Source organism: Quercus robur, chromosome 6 (assembly GCF_932294415.1).
Source record: "Quercus robur chromosome 6, dhQueRobu3.1, whole genome shotgun sequence".
In the NCBI taxonomy this organism is placed as follows: Eukaryota; Viridiplantae; Streptophyta; class Magnoliopsida; order Fagales; family Fagaceae; genus Quercus; species Quercus robur.
Window position 1 is genome coordinate 40,841,416 of NC_065539.1, and position 19,459 is coordinate 40,860,874.

A 19,459-nucleotide genomic window follows, 5' to 3' on the forward strand; every position below is an offset into this window, starting at 1 on the left:
AACTTTTTGTTAGTCTGCTTGCGACAATTGCTAGAGCCAGAGGAATCACCTGATTATTGAGGTTGCTCTATAAGTGGAGGAGTAATAGCCAAAACATTGAGCTTATTCTGAGCTTGAAGGGTTGCAAGACGAGATTCTTCTCTAACCAACTCGTTCACAGCAGTATCAAGAGAAGGAGCAGGACTGCGATTTAGGAGCTGTCCTCGAATGGGCTCAAAGTCCTTGTGAAGTGACATCGGGAATTCATAGAGACGAAATTCATCTCTAATGGAAGCATATTGCTGAGCATCCTTTGAGCATGCCCAAGTTGGATCAGAAAGGTCAATTTGGTCCCAAATGAAGCAAAGCTAATCCTAGTAGTCATTGATGGATTGCCCTGGTTCTTGCTTGAGTTTATGCAATTCAACCACTAACTGATATTTCATGGATCCGTGAGTAGTGGAGTACCTTTTGGCCAACATATCCCATGCTGATTTTGCATCATCAAAGCTGCCCAACAGATTGGAGATGGAGGGAATGGAAGTGTTCCGAATCCATGTGAGGATCATGTGGTTATGACTATCCCATTCAATCATGCGACCAAGGAAGGCAGCATCTTCTTCACTTGCTCCCTTGATAGGAATGGTGACTGCACCAGTACAGTAATGCCAGAGCATGCGACCCTTAAGAAAACTGCGCATAGCTTGAGACCAAGATAAGTAATTCTTGTTCCCCTCCAATATAGTATTGATGGGGCAAGGAAGAAAAACATCATTTTTATCCATTTAGAGACACAATATGCAAAAACAGACTGAAAAAATGAAATCTACGCAAAAAACTGGGTAAGGAGAACCTGGACTGTAAAAGTCAACCCTGAAGAAAAGTCAACGGTCAAGTCAACGGCTGGTCAAAGTCAACGGTCAACGGTCAGTATATTACGTGGCAATGACGTCAGCAGATGACTGGATGTTGACGTGGCGTAGATGATGTCAAGGGTGACGTCAGTGTGAACTGAGGACGAGATGTGGGGCAATGATGCAGAAACTTCTGGCGGCACGTGAGGGCGCATGCTGGCTCCGATGACTGCGAGGCTTTCATCGACGGGTAGATCGGTTCAAGACGATCTTAGTGATACCTCTAGAAATGTAATTGGAGCAATATTCGCGGTGGGATAACATGTGCAGTGATCTGTGCGGTGTTGGACTCCTTAACGACAGCGGCTGTAGGTCCGGAACCTGAAGACAACGGCTAGAAGACGTCGAAGGTTCAACGGCGAGAGGCTATGGCGACTGTTGTGATGGCGGAAGCGATGTTGAGAGTGGAGTAACATCAATAAAGACAAGACTGCTAAGAAAATGTCAGAGCAATGGCTCTGATACCATATTAAAAATACTAAATGATTGTATTGTATTTCATAATCAAAGAATATACATGAGTGCCTTTATATATAGGAGGCATATATGTGCAGTACAAGTAAGCATATGTGTGTGGTACAAGTAAAATGTAGTACAAGTACAAGTACAAGTGTGCTATACAGGTAAACTAGCTGGGCCTAAAGCCCATAACATAATATACATTAACATAGCTCATACAAAGAATCTCATTTTAACCCCCCCAATCTAACCACTCCCAACTACTTGTTATTTGAAGAAACCATCCATTTGATTGATATTTTTAACAAAAAGGAAAAGATGTGATAACAAATCTAGCCTTTTAATAGATTTTCAAATAGCTATCTCAAATTCAAACTGATTACATCTCGCTTCTCCTCTCTAGAATTTCATAATCAAATCTTCATTTCATGTTCACTCTAGATTTTCCTCTTTGTTTCTCTCTACTTTGGATTAAAAAAAAAATAAAAAATAAAAAAAAGAAGAAGAAGGTCTTGGGAGAAAATCCTCTCCCACCTTACTATCTTTCCACTTAATTTTCTTCTTTATCAAAAATGGAAAATAAGAACTCTCACATTTTATTTCCCCCCATTTTTCATCTTCCTAAGAAAAGGAAAATGATGGATTCAAGTTGGTCACAAAATATTGGTAACTTGATCTTCATACGACTACTTATTAGCTTTATCTAGAGCTTGGATTCTTCTCGTGCTAGTAACATCACAATAGCATTAATCAATACCCTACCTATGAGAATAAATTTACATGTCCAGCGGACTCATTGGCAGCACTTATTATTTATTAATGATTCAAACGAGACAGATATTTCCGTCATTGGTCAATGTTTCATGTTAATTTAATAAATAGACCACCTTTATGAAAGAGACTTTTTTTTTTTTTTTTTACAAGATAACCTAGTTTAAGTGTATATGTGTGTAAAATTCAAGGGTGCATGGTGGTAAAAAAGACCTCAAATTAGTTCGCACCCAAAGGATTATGTTGGAAGTAAAAGACTAAAAATGTGCTGGAGTTGGAAATTATGAAAGCAACGATTGATAAAGAGTATTAAATCACCTTCGTACATTTAATTCGCTTGTTAACAAAATCCTAAAACTAATTCTTTCTTTTTCAAATGTTAGGATTTCCTTTCATTTTCTCCATATGTGACAATGAGTGCACAAGGGCTAGCTATATCTTTTGCTAGGGCAGCCACTAAGAATCAGCACATAATCTTCACTCAGTCACCATCATCCTCCTGTAATGAGGCTTTCTCACTTTTCTTACTGTGAAGGAAGTAATAACATAATAATAATAATACATTTCAAGTAATAACAAGATTTCACTTTGCAGGATCATCATCGATCTTATTCTTATAACGTCAACTAGCATACTCAAACACAAGTAGTTGAATAAAACAACTATAATTTACATTATCTTGCGTCTACTAGTGGAGCTGATAATCCATCATCAGAGATTTCAAAGCCAAAATCATCGCTCTTACACAATGCATAAACAACATCCACCATACTTGGCCTCTTTGTTGGGTCTCTATGCAAACAAGCAATGGCAATAGACATGACATTCATCAAACTGTCCATGGAGCAAGACTCCCTAACCAAAACCTCATCCATCCATTGCTTCACTCTCTTCACCTTCCTTTCCTCATTCCCATCCAAAAGTCCACTAGTCTTTGCCCACAAAACATTCCCTTCCTCATCAAGGGCCTCCTTACCAGAAATAAGTTCTAGTAAAACCACTCCAAAAGAAAATACATCCATTTTAGTTGAGACCACCCCATCAGCTAAATACTCTGGTGCAATATAACCTTGAGTTCCAACAATGTGCATTGTTATGGCATTGCATCCGGATTTTGCTAGACCAAAATTTGCAATTTTGGCTCTAAAGTTCATATCTAAGAGAATGTTGCTACTTTTGATGTCTTTGTGTACAACCCGTGGCCTAGTGTGCTCATGGATGTATTGGAGACCATTTGCAACATCAATGGCTATCCGCAACCTTGTTTTCCAGTTCATTTTTTCATCCTTGTTTCCATGCAGCCACGAGTCAAGAGATCCATTTTCGACAAACTCATAGATTAGATAGCAAGTTGCATCTTCTGGGTCTATGCAGAAGCCCTCTAGCCTCACCAAATTGCCATGATTTACCTTCACAAGAAAAAATCATGGTTTTGTTATTGAAAATTAAAAATTATTTATTTATTTCATCTATATATTTATTTATTTCATCCAAAATAAAATCGCATTAAAAAAAAAATCAACATTAACTACCACAAATAATTGGCGTTTTAAGGGAGTAAGTATTCAATTTCCCAGAGCGTGCAACTCTTGAAAATGTGTTTAAAGAACAATTGAGAAGAAAAGATAGAAAATGACAAATGCCTTCAATGAAATTAATGGTAGAATCCATTATTCTCCTATGAGAGAAGATAGTATTGTTCCTGAAGTATGAGCTAATTTTTCATTTCTAGGACCCATTTTTTCATTCTAGGACTCGTGTCTAACTTTTTCATTCTACATTAACCCATTTTTTTAGGTGGGATTTTTCCAAAATCTATATACAACTCTAGCCAATTTTCTACGGGAGTTTTTGTGTGGAAAGCCCATATATCTCCTTGAGCATCCAAGACCAAGGCTTTCGGCTATGCTTGGTGAATGGACCAAGCTCTAGTGATATTCCTTGTCAAGGAAAAGTTGTTCCTTGCCAAGAGATGGGGCTAAACCTCACTGCAAAGTTTTGGGCCCATCCGAGAAAGCAAGTCTGGACCTTCTGTTTCATCTGTTTGCCTTTACCAGTCTTGTTGTTGTCCATTTGTGTTTCTTATAATTTCTAAGTAAAAAAGAAGAAGAAGGAGCTTACCTAACCTATTATGAAAATCATAATGCATTTGCATTTATAAGAACAATCTAAATAATAAGACTCAAGAATTGGAAAGATTCTTGACTAAGGAACCTAGTCAGCCATGTGGCTTTCACTCAAATGAAATTAAAAAATGGTTGAATTACAACTTGTAGGGCACGGTTGTACCTTGGAAGTTTATGGAATAATGAATAATCTATTCTATTGAATTGCGTATCTTCCGACACAACTGACAATAGTGACATTTCTTCAGTTTTTTATTTTATTTTATTTATGGAACTTACATCAGTTTTTGGTTATGGTTCAAGTTTTGAAACTCTCTTATAATATCTTCATTAGCATTTTTGATAGGATGTATTATTCTGCAATCAATATGGTACATAATAATAGTTTCTCAAAAAAAAAAAAAATGGTACATAATAACAGAATGATGTCCATTCTATGGGCATCTAATGGTTTATACTTTATACTTTATAGCTTTGGTATGAGTAGATTAGACCCTAAAGAAATGGATCATGATGACATAACTTTTAACATAATACTTACGAAAACCTTAGCATTTTTTCTATATAAATAGGTCATTTCACCCAACCTTTGTTTTACAGGTTCTAGAGAATTAGATTATTGGGGCTCCTGGACCCGTGTCATTGGATCCTTATCTTCTTCTTTTTTTCTCTGCTGGACTCTCTCCCTCTCTCTCCCTCTTGTGGAATATATGTGGAATAGTTTATCTATTCAAATGTTTCAATCTTATTTTTTTTAGAAGAAAAAAGTTTCAATCTTTGTTTCTTTTAACTACAATGAAGTTTTTTTCCCAGATTTATCTAGGTGGCAGGTTATTATTATTTCTGCAATATCACTTTTATTGAAATCACTATAAACGTTAGTTATAGATCTAACATTAATTTTATTATATACCAATTACAATCTATTATCTTAGGAGTTTATAGTTGTAAAAATTTTATTATAATTATTATTTTTGATGGAAAGTGAGCACAGAATACTTGTACTTCAACTTTATTGATCTCATCCACTCCTGTTTTTTTATTAGTGTAAGATTAGACAAATCGAACCCCAAAAGCACACCGCACATGGGGCGGAAAGCCAAGGCCATAGCCCATTGGCAATCTATTCTACCCTCTTTAATATCAAAAGTTTAAATAAAAAATTTTCACAATTTTATAATCCACCATTATTGATGCACAATAGTGTGTTTGCTTTGATCACAATTTATAACCATAATGAATTGTAGAAAAGATAAAACCTAGTAAACAGTAAAGACTGTAATGTATGTGGAAAAGGATTTTTTACCTTCTGTAAGATCTTGAGCTCCTCATAGGCATTCCACTTCATCTTCTTGATGGCATAGACCTCCCCATCAATATACCCTTTGTACACCGACCCTTGAACCAAGCAACTCTCACTGAATCCATCAGTGGCTTCTATCAACTCTTCAATCTTAAACACCCTGTACTTGTCCAAGCAATCTGAAACATCTGCCATCAAATTCACCTCCATTCCTTTCAACCCTTTCCCTTCCTTATCCAACAGCTTCCTCTGCCTCTCCTCCTCATCCTTCACACCCTTCCTCTTCTTCAACGAAGACTCTCTATAAACCCACAACCCACTAAGCAAAAGCAGCAAAAACCCTGTGATTGCCAACCCAATTGCCAATCCTGTGACAACCCCTTCACGCTCATTCACTTCAACAGGCGGAGGAGGTACAGCAGGAGGAGGAGAAGGAGCAACAACAGGCTGTGATAGTTTTGGAAGTTCAGTGACTGGAATGAATATGGTATTGAAAGGCTGAAAATTGTTTCCATTAACATCAATTATAGATTGTTGTGAAACATTAAACCTTGAAGCAACTGATGATAAGTTATCAAAAGGTTGGAACACATAGGATATCAGATAATTGACTTTGTTTTGCAACTGGGTCGTGTTAGGACACTTGCAAAAGATAGGAAAAAGGACAGTAACACCAATAGAAAGGTTGGTAGGGACTAGAGTAGGGTTGACAAGCTCAACAGAATAGTAGGTTGTGAGGTTCATAAACTTAAAGGTGGAAACAATGTAGAAAGTGTCATTTGGTTTGATTATATATGAGAGATTGGCATAAGAGAAGTTAGTGGTGGTGTTAATAATGGAGTTACAAGAGCATGAAATAGGAACAAAGAGGGGTTGGCCAGCAACAAGAGCGGAGGAAGGGGAGGATATGTTGCTGGGTTCTGATATCTTGAGGCGGCTGACTGAGAAGAGGTCACCTATGGAGGCCAGGTCAAGGAAGTCTGGGGCTCTGGCTTGGTAGAAAGCATAGGTTTGGCATGGATACTTGTACTGGCTAGTTGTGCAGGTGAAGCCTGTAGTATTTGCTTCTGGTTGGGCATCTGAGAGGTGGAGAAGGTGACAGTAGGAGAGGAAAAAGAGCAAGAGAAAAGAGATGTATTGGGGTTTGGTTTTCATTAGGCTTTTCTTCTTGTGTTTTTCTTGCTAATTAACTCTGAAGGTGTTTGTGAACTGTGAAAGATCTATAATATATATAAGCTCAATCGCAGAGGATGAATAAACAAACTCTCTTTGACGACTTTCTAGTCAGGACGCCTATGCTTGTCAACTTTTCACATTAATGTTAAATTGGCCCTACCCTACCACTAAATATTTTCTCATTTTCTTATCGTTTGTGGTCAACCCAGTTGAATGATAAATCCACCCACCCATATCTTGTTGGCAGACATGCTTTTCATTCAGATTAAGTAGAGCATTAGCATTGAAAAATGCTAATGCTATATCTAAGTCTTTTTTAGCATTTTATGGCTTAAAATGTGCTGCATCAAAGGATGCTAAACACAACTATTGTAAAAAATTTTACAATAGTGCTACAGTACAATTCTATCTTTAGAATTGTACTGTAGCACAATGGTATAAAAAATATATATATTTTAATCCCGTTTGTACTGTAGCCATTTCTCTGTCTTCAGTCTCTCTCTTCAGTCTCTCTTTCTCATTTGCTCTCTCCGCTCTCTTCACATTCTCTCTGCTCTTTCCTCTTCCACACCCAAACATCATCTGCTCTCTCCACTCTCTTCAATCTCTCTGCTCTTTCCTCTTTCAAACCCAAACATCATCATCTCTTTCTCATCTGCTTTGTGATGTTGGGCTGTGACCGGTGCTTAAAGGAAGTGGTGGGTTTCAAACCCAAACATTTTTTGGCTGTGACCGGTGCTTAAAGGAAGTGGTGGGTATGGCTGAGGTGAGTTGTGGGTCACGGAGATCGGAGTGGGTCATGGCGTGGGTCACGGAGATCGGAGATCGGAGTGGCTGAAGCGGGTCACGGCGCGGGGCATGGGTCGCGGAGTCGGAGATCGGAGTGGGCTGAAGTGGGTTGTGGGTATGGCTAATTGGTCACGGCGTGGGTCGCGGAGATCGGAGATTGGAGATCGGAGTGGAGATCGGAGATTGGAGATCGGGTTCTGTTGTGATGCTGGTTTTTTTTTTTTTTTTTTTTTTAATTGGGATTTTTGTTCCGGTGGGATTTTTGTTCCGGTGTGTTTGTTGCTCTGTTTAAGGTTTGATGGTTGTGTTTGTGCGTGATGGTTCTGTTGTGATGCTGGTTTTTTTTTTTTTTTTTTTTTTTTTTTTTTTTTTTTTTTTTTTTTTTCTGGCTATGACCGGTGCTTAAAGGGGTTGTGGGTGGTGGTTGGGTCCGGGGTTTGGGTCGTGTTTGGGTAGTGGTTGGGTTGTGGGTTGATCGGTGGTGGGTTGATCGGTGATGGGTCTGTGTGGTTTTGTGAGAGGAGCTGGTGCTAGAGGTTGAGGGAGGCTGAGGAAAAAAAAAAAAGAAACGGTTGGAAAGCCTAGGAAAGTAGGAAAGTAGAACTGAAAAAAAAAAAATTGGTTAAAAAGAAATAATAAAAAAAGATTAAAGAATAATATTTTAATAAGAATAGAGTTTTAGGATGTGGGAGGTATTGTAAAATGGGATGGTATAAGTAATAAAGTGACTTTTTGAGATGGTATAATAGTATAGGATAGCATTTTTCAATGCTAGTGCTTAAGAATAATAGATTGTGCAAGTGTAACAATTTGTTGAACTTTTCAAGGAGGGCGTTAAATCATGCTGATAGAGTAGAATAAATGGTCACCATTCACAAAGTTAATAGTTTTAGTTCAAAGTAATCCAGCACGCTGATTGATATGCACAAGTTGGAACACCCAGTTGAATTTTGGCCCTCAAATTTCTAACCAAGCAATTAAACAAACATAGCACATATTATTGGCCCACTTACATGACCTTAAACTCACGGCAGCGCTTCTAAAAAAAAAAACAAAACAAAACCTCACGGCATCAAGGGAAAAAAATGTGACCTTGGAGGTAGGCAGGTAGTACATGGCAACTGCCAAGGAGTTTTTTTTTTATTTTTATTTTATACCAACTGCCAAGGAGTTAAAAATATAAGGAGATGTAAATAACCACCGTGCATGCTTGTTAGAGAAAAGGTTTCTCTAACGTGGATTTTACCTAATAAAAAATGAATTAAATGAAATAAAAAGATATAAAAGAACTTATAAAATTGAAAGAAAAAATAACATAAAACTGTAAAATAAATAAATAAATAAAAAGAGAATTATTAAAAAAAAAAAAAAAGTTATTAACGTGCACCTATAGCAACCAAAAAATATCTAACTAGCAGTGTGTGACTGTCTAGGTAATGCTAGCACTGAAATTTTGAATGGTCTAAGTCAAGATTATACGTGTGAGCCTGTGACTGCAATTATATGTGTCGTGGCTCAAGTTTTGTTAATTTTGTACTACAGAATGAGTGAATGACCATGACCCACGTTCTGGACGTTGAAAGTAGAAACTAAAATGGACCTTGACTTTCTTATACGTTGTGGTATAAGGTTGTGCCCATATAAATTATGTGGTACTAGTATAATTTCACCGGATTCATTAATAACTCTTGAATTCATCACGTCATAACATTTCGAAGAACCGTACTTTCTTAAATTTTTTTGACACTACATTTTGAAGAACCACACTTGATTTTCTGACATTTCACATTAGGGTCAAGGTAAAAGCTTTTACAGGAAAATGAGGAAAGCTGTACACACGGGAAAGAACGCACAAAGTCAAGCTTCTTGAATGCAAAGGGTGAATAGAGATCACGTAAGATATTTTAAAATTGGGCAATTACACATTTGATAAAATAATAATAAGAAGGTGAATGTTCTAAACAAAGTTGTCTAAACATCGTGACTTTTTGGCACTGCCAAATTGTTTAACATATCTCGACTATGGTGGTTCCTAAATTTCTCCCACTTATGAAAGCTGCATCTCCAAGTTCTGTTAATACTTACAGCAGCTTGATTGCAGTTCTCTAGAAGACTAGAACTGCTCAGTACCTTTAATTTTCACTATTTTAATTGCACTTGTGTTTTAAGGTTTAACTTGGATTTGATAATTAATTTGTATGACCTTGTATGTGGTTTACTCTGTCTTCTATACAGTGAAAGAACTAGATTACAAGAATCTTTTGATGTTGCAGGACATTATAATCTTTCCTACAATCCTTAGCAATATTTTCCCTTATCATCTAAGACTCACCCACAAGTAAAAGGTTTTTCAGTGTACTTTTTTCATATCACACCCTCTTCAATCATGATACAAACTCTGTAATCTCTTAACAAGGGTTGAGGGCAGGGCCGGCGAAAGGCCTCGGCCCAAAGCCTAGGCCTAAGGCTCCCACCACAAAAAATATTTACCCTTTACAAAAAAAGGCACCCATCCCATTGTAAAGGATTCAAAATTTTATAAAAAAATATAAATTTTTAAAAATTGTTGTACACTTTTTATTATTAGTAATGTTAGAGATATTACAAATTTTACTATAGATTTACAAACTAACATATTATCAACCACAAAAAGGTATTTTAAATATTTATTAATTACATCATTAAAGCTCATTGATCACTGTTATTGTTACATTATATTATGAATATTTTGTAATACCTTCAAGTCTTCAACATTTTCCTTTTCTGTTTCTAATAAGGCTTTAAAAAAAAAAATTGCAAATGTGCTAGATCATCAATGATGATTAATCTCCCTTAATAATTTGAAACTTTAATATTTGTAAACTAATCTACTACAAAGCCACATATCAATTAATATCATAGATTATAAATGTAATTAACTATGTATAGTTATATATCCAAGATAAATTAATTTTCTTTTAATTTTTTTCCTTTTGTTAAATTAATTTTTCAACTATAATATTCAATTCTCTATATGAAATTAACCTTAGGTTTAGTTAGTATTATTCATTAAATTATGTATTTAATACATCAAATTAACCTCAATTTGATTAATATTAAATAATTTTATTTAATTAATATTTATATATAAAAGGCTCCACATAAATTTTTTGCCTTAAGCTCCAAATTAGGTTGGGCCGGCCATGGTCGAGGGATGAAGTAGAATACCATGAAACTGGGCAAAAACCTGTATCCTTCTAAAACCAACTATATAAGTTCCATGGGGGATAAAAATTCAGGCATGTTGATTGAGACAAGCTTCAAGAGACCCAAAAAATAATATCAATCATGAGAACATGTGTTGCAAATTGCTTGCTCTTTCACCACCCTGCTACTCAAGGCAAAAACATAATGTGCTGAAGCTTTTTAATAAACAACACAAAAACTATGAAAATTAAATGAAAACCCATAGCAAATATTATTGCAATCTATTGATTTGTAAAGTGATAATTGGCAAGCCACCTCAGAGCATCAAAAAGGCTCGCCCTCTCATAAAGCTACTCAACTTATATAATGAATTCTAAATCCAGCAAAGCGTAATGATAACCCCCTCTCCCCCCAACCATCCCAAAAAATAATGAGAGAAGAAAAAGCTTTGGCCAGCTGGGAAGTGAAGTAAATGCAATGCCACAACCACCACTTAAAAGCGAGCCCCAGTGTTCTCCAATTACACCCTTGCTGCTAAGTGCCACCTCAGCAGTAGACATCACCATCACCCACATACCACTTTCAAGTTACAACCCACACCACATACTTATGCAAGTACATAAGTAATACATATAAATTAAGATCTAACATTGAATCGGCATAGAATCACAGCTTCAGAAACTGATTTTAAGAAGAGAGGAAACAAAAAGACAATTTCAACCGTATTGATACTTCTGAGTTCTGAACTAAAGGGAAAAAAAACCATATAAAAAAAAAAACCATGTTTTGACACCCATAATTGGGACCAAATTGTGTCAGTGTACACAAGCATGGTCAGATTGTGAATGGATGCTAATTGAGGGCTCAAAGGTTGGTGGCAACTGGACAAGGTTTTGGACTAGTGTGGATACCCTTAACACACAGCAATCATTCAAAACTAACTGCAAGGTCATTATGACAATTAGAGTTGATGATGCAGGTGAGAAACGTAAATCTTGATAATAAAAATATGAAAACCAAAAAACTCATTTGCATCTTTTCTTTGCTTTTTTTTTTTTGGGAAGTTGTTGGGGGGGGGAGAATTTGTTTGATAAGACCATCAAAATTCACATTTCACGAGGATGGTTGCTACTGCCAAACTTGGACTCCTTGAGACTGATGCACCCACTCTCAACCTCCTAGGTAGCAACTGGATGCAATAAGATGCTTTAATGAACAATTGAACATTAAGTACCCAGAAGAAACCAAAATTTTTTACTAGGGAAAATTTAAATAAAAAATATTTTAAGCAGACTGATGAACTACAAGTTGTAAAAGACTGAGCTGCTGAAACTATATGTCATAATTCACAAATGACAAGCTGCTTAAATGAAATCAGTTGGTATGCATGTCGTATAGAGAAGAGACATAAAGCACTTGAGTTACGCTGCCGGTTGTATTACAATTTTGAAGGCTAATTGACAAGTCATACTTATTAACAGTAAATGAAGTCAATTAGTCATGTTCTGTTAAGTTTGTTATTCTTCTGTTATGAGTAGTTACAACAGATTGTAGGATGTTAGAGCTGTTAACCTCAGCTTTGTGTATAAACATCAGATCTTTTACAGAGCAAAATGAATGGAACATTAAAATCTTTGCAATTCATTATTCTGCATCAAATTTCTTCATCCTCTCTCAATTTTTTTTCCCTTCTTCTTTGTTTTTCATCACTATCAAGTTCCCTTTAGAACAGAAATGAGAAATCAGGTGGTGGTGTACGGTTTAAGCAAACAACTCAAAGAATGATTTAAAGTAATAGTTGGGCTCTAATGGCTATTAGATATTCAATGCAAAATTCACCATAAAGTACAGTATTAGCTGAATGTGTGTCCTTTGAAATTTGAAGAAGATTTCACCAGCGTGACTAAACAAAGCCTAGTACCAACTAAGGAAAGAGTTTTACAATCAATACTAGTCATTCAGCATAAAACAAATCAAAGCAAGAAAGAATGGCCAAATTTGCTGCAAAGCAATCATATATCACCTAAGTGTTAGAACTTGCTTCTAGAATAACAATTACTTTGATGGATTTCATGCGCTGCATAAACATAACAAAATGGAACATAAACAAAGTATGATTAAAGATACTGAAAAACCAGGAAATAGAAAAAAGAACTATACCTTTCATACTTATGTTGGTTATCAATTGTTTCTCCAAAAAAAAAAAATTGTTGGTTATCAATTCTCATAACAAAGCAATATGCTAAGGAAAAGTTATCTCTCTAATATGTCATTTTTTGGTACAGTGAAATCCCAGACATCCTCATATTTCGCATTAAAGTCCCATATGCTCATGGTATTGTAGTCTGCTATCAACTTGTCACGAGCTTTTCTCTCCATATTGTATATTTGAGGTTCAAAGTTGTGAGGCTTATCAGGCTTATCCATCTCAATTATGGTAAATACAGTTGTAAAAATACCAGCTCCGATGAACAAGTACACCATCTGAAAGACAAGCAATGAGAGAACGATCTATGAAATCATGACAAACTAAGACCATTTTGGTATTTTCAAAGTACAATAACAGTGGATCTAAGGATCTCAAATTTTATATATGTTAAATCTGGGTTTGTTTTACCGGAACTTGGAAGAACATCCCAGCAGCAATTGCTGGGAGGAAGAGCCATGAAATAAACCCTGCCAAGAAATCAACCCAGAATATCTTTAGTATCATGAATTTAAGTTGGTAAGTTGTCAATGATCATTGGTACTCATTTTTACCCTGAAAACCTGTAGGAGTTCCTACAGCTTCAATATCATCTGCTATTGCTCCCCAAAAAGTTCCTGAATGGAAGATTCCAGTAAAAGTTAATAAGCTAAGTGGCCCCCAAAACCAAAAATACAAGAATTTTATTCTTAAGAAACAAAAATGAGCTATTTTCACTAACAAACTGGCCAAATTCTCCTTTTTTAAAATAAGTCCTACAACTTAGTATGATAGATCAATGGTTTGGCCACAGGAACACTGATGTGAATATTTCATTTGGGACCAATATTGTGAAATGCTGTTGGAACTGTAGTTTGGGTTCAAGTCAACTAAGGAGCTTGAACACTTTCTTCATCTACTACCCCACTCCCCCAATTACAGAAAAAGTTATATTATATCCATTTTGAAAGAGCTTCATCAACAACAAATGACAGTTCAACACAATGTTCTGATAGTATACACATGAAAGACATTAGTTGATGTACTACTTTGTAAGAATGAAAAAGAGGGCGACTCCACATTCATAAAATTTGTAAGAATGCATTGTTAATGTACTACTTTTATATTCTAAACAAAAGCACAAGCACTAGTTGATTGAGAAATGCTATGTGCCTATGTATACAATATTTTCAAAACAAATCTTATGTGGCAAATTGTTATTAGATGTTATTAATGGGCAAAAAAATAATTTCAGTAGTAAGTTCAAATTAGATCAATAACAACTTATTCATTCAGATTTGTTGTAAGAGTGTTGTGAACTTAGACACTTCTCTTGGTAGATTAGTGTACATAAGCGTGCAAATAAATGCATGAAAGACATAGTTAATACTAGTCATCCACAGACAATACACTTACATTCTTCAAACTATTTTGAACCAGCTTTCCTTATTTATTTTTTTCCTCTAAGGCCAAAATTGGACAGGAATTTATCAGATGCTTAGCACACTAAATATATCGTCAATACAAGTGTTTTTAAACCTTAACAAACTCCACCCCACATCGTGACCCAATTTCCAATAACCCCAAAAACACCTTAAATCAATGAAAATTGGAGGTTTTAATTCCACACCCACATGAAATTAGCTCTTCAAGAACTTTCTAACATAAAAATTGTAATGACCCAAAAGACCCAATCGCATATTCAACATTGAAATTTCGGCTCCTACAAACAAATAAACCAAAGACATGCCTTTTATTTCTTCGGCTTCGTTGTACGTGTGGTGCCCATCATATATCCCATACTCAAAATCCTCCTATAAACTCCATACAGAAAAAACATCAGAAAGAATCACACACACACACACACACACACACAAAGATAAAGAGAGAGGTGGTACAGGGTCAACGCCGTTGGTGCGCCAACGGTCAACTGGGTCTTCGTTAAGATCGGGCTCAATCGCAGATAGTCCAGCGTTTCTCTTGGTGGGGCTGCGACTCTTGCCCGAGTTTCTTCCGTACAATTTGGTGGGTGTGGAAGCTATGGCTTTGAGTTTCATCAAAACCTTAGCTCTGGTTTGTGAAGGATTGGAGCTGAGTTTTGGGACCGAATTGTCATGGAGAACTGAGAGGGAGAGTGAGAGTGAGTTACACACCGCCATTTCTTCTGTTCTGCTGTACTTTTTGTGTTATCGATCGTTGTTCAGGCTTAAATGCCCGCCTTTGTTTTCGCAACGGTAGGATAATGTCTTATTCCGCGAGGTGTCTTTAGGTTGGGAGACTGGCTAGTAATATAGTGACACGTTTTGCAAATAAGTATTTTTGTTTTATTTTGTTCACGTGGCAATCTGTGGTTGGTCTTTTTTTTATTTGAGTGTCACGGTTTAGGATGAAGGAATGAGAGGACTTGACTCGTTATCCGCTCTGGAGACCAATGGTGGTTAGGAAAAGTTGAATAACACGGTGATTTTTAGAACTTTTTATCCTAATTGTAATGTGGCAGTGAGATCAGTAAAAAAAAAAAAAAGTTACATGAATAAGTGATAGTTAACTATTCATAATTTGTCATATTAAAGTTGTGGTAAAAAAATTATGAGATAATTTGTGACCCTAGAACTACTCACATTCGTTATGGTACTTTGCTCTATATAATTTGTACTTATGTACAACTTTTGGATGCTATTCTTTATATTTCTCTTTTAAAATTCTGTCATAGAGCTACTTAATTAAAAAATACACTTTCATTTCATGAGAAAAATATCTACATGATAAAATTTTAAGAAGAGAATTTAAGAAACAGTACTTAAATATTGTATCTAAGTCTTGCTCTTATTTTTTTTTAGCCTTAAAATTGTTTCTTTTCTTGGCATTTTACATTTTCACGTGAGCTTTCATATTATTTTCTGTTTTAAATCCTCAAAAAGAAAATGAAAAAAAATTCATACTGGATTTCCTTTCCATTTCTATTATTAAGAGCTCTTTATATTTATATTTAACTATTTAATGAAATATTACCTATAAAATATTGTTGAATATATGAGTTTCATTGTTACTTTTTATGGTTGCAATATGTGCAATGCTGTCATTTCTAATTTCTTTAATAGTTTCAAGTTGTATTAAATTCTTTTGAATGCTATAATTTTATTTTTGTTGTTAGAGGTGGAAAAGATTTATTTCCAAACTAATTTGGATTTGGAGAAGGGTTATTAGAGAAATCCTTCAAACTTTTTATATATTTTTTTTATTAGATGTGAATTTTGAAAATCTAATTATTGGATTTGCATGTTCTTTATGATCTTAACACGTATATCAAATTTTGTTCAAATTTAATATTATTTATTGTTCAATCAACAAACTTATTTTTTTATACATAATTTTAGACTACAAAAATTTAAAATTTAAATATTTAGTTGAAAACATAGATATTTGTAGGGACATTGGGCCCAGGGGTCTAGTATTTATTTGTATATTGGGCTTGTGGCTCAAGCTGAGGACTAGGAGTCGTCCGAGAAGGAAAAATCTTTGACAGAAGAAACTGTGTTAGTAAATGAAGAAGTTGGTTTTGGTCATAGTGGCCTAGGAGGATTTTTCAAGGATGAATACCTCCTTACTAATGGAAACCGAGGTTAAGAGGAGTGATCTATTGTTTAGGGGAACGTTTCAGGAAGTTCGGTTAGTATAAATGGGCGCGGCAGAGACATAGGAAATGGAGAAGTCCTAAAATATTTAAGGAGAAAGCTGCTACCACGGTATTAAATGCACTGCAGCTAACTCTCTGGCCGCATTAATGTGGAGGTGATACCTGAACAGTGATTATTACCCTTACAACTGCTACATGAAGACTTGTGGGAGGTGCTGATGGGACAAGTATCAACACCAACCATCGAGCATGCACGTGGGAGGTGGAGATGATATGGGGAGACAGTATAAAAGAAGAAGAGGGCAATGAGACTAGGGGATTATTAAAAGACAGGGAAAATTACTATAGCATCTAGAATTGACTTTGTAATCAAACTTGAAAGAAATACATAAGAACAGATCTCCTCGGACTTTGCTGAGGACGATTTTCTTCATTAAAAACTTATTCATTCATATCTTTTTCTCCTTTAAACCTATTTTCTAGTTAGTTTAATTCATTAGAGCCCGGTTTTCCAACCCATCTCTCTACAAATTCATTGTTTTGGGCTTTTTGGGCCTAAGTCCATTCATAACTTAGGCAAGGATCTCAAATCAAGTCCTTAAAATATTAATATTGGATATTCTTGAAATTTTGTAATCGTAGATGATATAATAAAAATATACAATTTAACGATTGGATTTTCAAAATTCATATTCGATAAAAAAGATATAGAAAAAAATTGAAGGATTTTTCTTAAACTAATTTGAAGGATTTTTCTTCAAACTAACTTGAAGAAAAACCTTTTTCCCTAAAGGTGGCAACATGTTAGACCACAACATCGCCTTTGGACTTGCTCATGAAATTAGGATGAGCCCCTTCTTATCTTCTCTTTTTGGCCAAAATTGGGAATTAACACTGATTTTTAAACAATATAATTAGTAGGCATGGTTTTAAAAGTATATATTTTACTAACATCTCGAGTTTAAGAGGCTCGATTTTGGACTATAAATCAAATCTTTGACGGTCGGTTTTCATGTTCTGATCAGGTCTGATGTAGCATTTTTTCCACGTAGTGCCTAGACGTGGCAAAACGGGCGGGTCGGGTCGGGTTCGGGTCGGGTCAATCGGGTTTGCGGGTTAAACGGGTCACGGGTCAAAACGGGTCATTTTTAAAACGGGTCAATCGGGTTGCGGGTCAAACGGGTTGCGGGTTGAGTCGGGTCGTGAGTCGGGTCGAGTTGACCCGTATTTTTCAAACAATTTTTTTTTTTTTTTTTTGAAATAGATGCAATCTGTCAATTGTTTATGAGTTCCTTAATTGTGATTAGATTCTCACTAGTGATATTGTTACCAATTACCACTAAACACTTGAATTGATACCCAAATTTGGTGCAACTCCTGTTCCAGCTTTCTAGAAACTAATCTTGGTATAATCTTTAATCTATTTAAAGTAGGAAGAGAAAATAAAGGTGGCAAGTAAAAAATAACAAACTATAATGGAGTACATAACATATTAAGTAAAAAAGAATAAGTAAATATTTTATAAAAATTACACCTCAATCTAAATCTACTCAACATTGGTAAACGTGGCAAAATGTGCGGGTCGGGTTCGGGTTCGGGTCGGGTCGGGTCAATCGGGTCTCGGGTCAATCGGGTCGCGGGTCAAAACGGGTCACGGGTTAAAACGGGTCATTTTTAAACGGGTCAATCGGGTTACGGGTCAAACGGGTTGCAGGTCAAACGGGTCGGGTCAAAACGGGTCTGACCCGTTTTGCCATGTCTAGTAGTGCCTACCTGGAAATCGAGTCTCTAAGACTCGATTTATATGCCAACCATTTAAAAATCAAGTAAAATGTTTTACAAATCAGGTCCTCTGTCACTGCTCTCTCTTTTCTTTCTTCCTTTTCACCATTCTCCCCCTCTCCTTTCTCACCTAATCTGCAATCCATTTTTTTTTATTTAAAAATCTAGGTTTGTGGACTGCATGTAGGTGGTGGTGGTGATGGATCCAAGTGGTAGTGGTTGTTGATCGATGGTTTTGATGGGTGGGTGGCTGGGTGGGTTTTGATGGTTGCTGATCAGTAGGGTGATGGATGGGTTTTGATCGCCGTGGATTTGGGCTTGCTCACCTTGGTTTTTTTTTTTTTTTTTTTTTTTTTTTTTTTTTTTTTTTAATATGGATTTTAGATGGTTGTTGGGGGTGGATTTGGTTGGATTTATGCTGAGTTGTTGGATTAATGCTCAAATTTGTGGGTTGTATTTGATAGTGGCTGGTATGTGCTTGTATTTGATGGTGACTGATCTATGTTTGTGTTTTGTACTCCAACACTTGCGAAAATCTTTTCAGTGTGAATGTTTCACATAACAAATCGAGTATTTAAGCGTCGATATATAAATACCTTATCAGAACATGAAAACCAACCCTCAAAATCGAGCCTCTTATACTCGAGATGTTAGTAAAATATAAACTTTTGAATATGTGTCTATTAATTATATTGTTTGGAAATCAGTCTTAATTCTCAATTTTAGCCTCCCTTTTTCACTTGCCTTTTCTTCCTCGAATATATATATTGCACTATTGCAAAGGGGAAAAGAATATTTTGAACTATAGCCTAGAATAGAATAAAGATGTCATCATGTGCGGACCTTCGAATGGGCAGGGTAGTTGACAATAAGACATCACCACCTCGTATTGGTGTGTGAAGTACTTCAATTGCCACTTGCGTCGCTCTCGACCTCTTGACTTTGAGAACCACAGCCTCTTATACTCGAGATGTTAGTAAAATATAAACTTTTGAATATGTGTCTATTAATTATATTGTTTGAAAATCAGTCTTAATTCTCAATTTTAGCCTCCCCTTTTCACTTGCCTTTTCTTCCTCGAATATATATATTGCACTATTGCAAGGGGGAAAAGAATATTTTGAACTATAGCCTAGAATAGAATAAAGATGT

The 19,459-nt window shown here is 35.8% G+C and overlaps 2 protein-coding genes across 2 annotated transcripts; both read right to left on the minus strand.

Moving 5' to 3' along the window:
- Positions 1–2,617: 2,617 nt before the first annotated feature.
- LOC126688757 (serine/threonine receptor-like kinase NFP) lies at positions 2,618–6,803 on the minus strand. The gene is made up of 2 exons (XM_050383570.1): positions 5,556–6,803; positions 2,618–3,532 (listed from the first exon to the last, which is right to left on the minus strand). The coding sequence occupies exons 1-2, from the start codon at positions 6,705–6,707 to the stop codon at positions 2,798–2,800; spliced, it is 1,887 nt and encodes a 628-aa protein (XP_050239527.1). The 5' UTR covers positions 6,708–6,803; the 3' UTR covers positions 2,618–2,797.
- Positions 6,804–12,845: 6,042 nt separating this feature from the next.
- On the minus strand, positions 12,846–15,124 carry LOC126688762 (photosynthetic NDH subunit of subcomplex B 5, chloroplastic). Its single transcript, XM_050383578.1, has 5 exons — positions 14,787–15,124; positions 14,639–14,702; positions 13,464–13,526; positions 13,321–13,379; positions 12,846–13,187 (listed from the first exon to the last, which is right to left on the minus strand). Exons 1-5 carry the CDS (start codon positions 15,045–15,047, stop codon positions 12,957–12,959), a joined length of 678 nt encoding a protein of 225 aa, XP_050239535.1. The 5' UTR covers positions 15,048–15,124; the 3' UTR covers positions 12,846–12,956.
- Positions 15,125–19,459: the final 4,335 nt, after the last annotated feature.

Excerpts from the sequence above, each read along its gene's own strand:
- LOC126688757 (XM_050383570.1), bottom strand. The coding sequence starts at position 6,707 with ATGAAAACCAAACCCCAATACATCTCTTTTCTCTTGCTCTTTTTCCTC. Across the intron at positions 3,533-5,555 it reads AGCTCAAGATCTTACAGAAG|GTAAATCATGGCAATTTGGT; the intron begins GTAAAAAATCCT and ends TTTCTTGTGAAG.
- LOC126688762 (XM_050383578.1), bottom strand. The coding sequence starts at position 15,047 with ATGGCGGTGTGTAACTCACTCTCACTCTCCCTCTCAGTTCTCCATGAC. Across the intron at positions 14,703-14,786 it reads GCACCAACGGCGTTGACCCT|GAGGATTTTGAGTATGGGAT; the intron begins GTACCACCTCTC and ends TGGAGTTTATAG. Across the intron at positions 13,188-13,320 it reads GGATGTTCTTCCAAGTTCCG|ATGGTGTACTTGTTCATCGG; the intron begins GTAAAACAAACC and ends CTTGTCTTTCAG.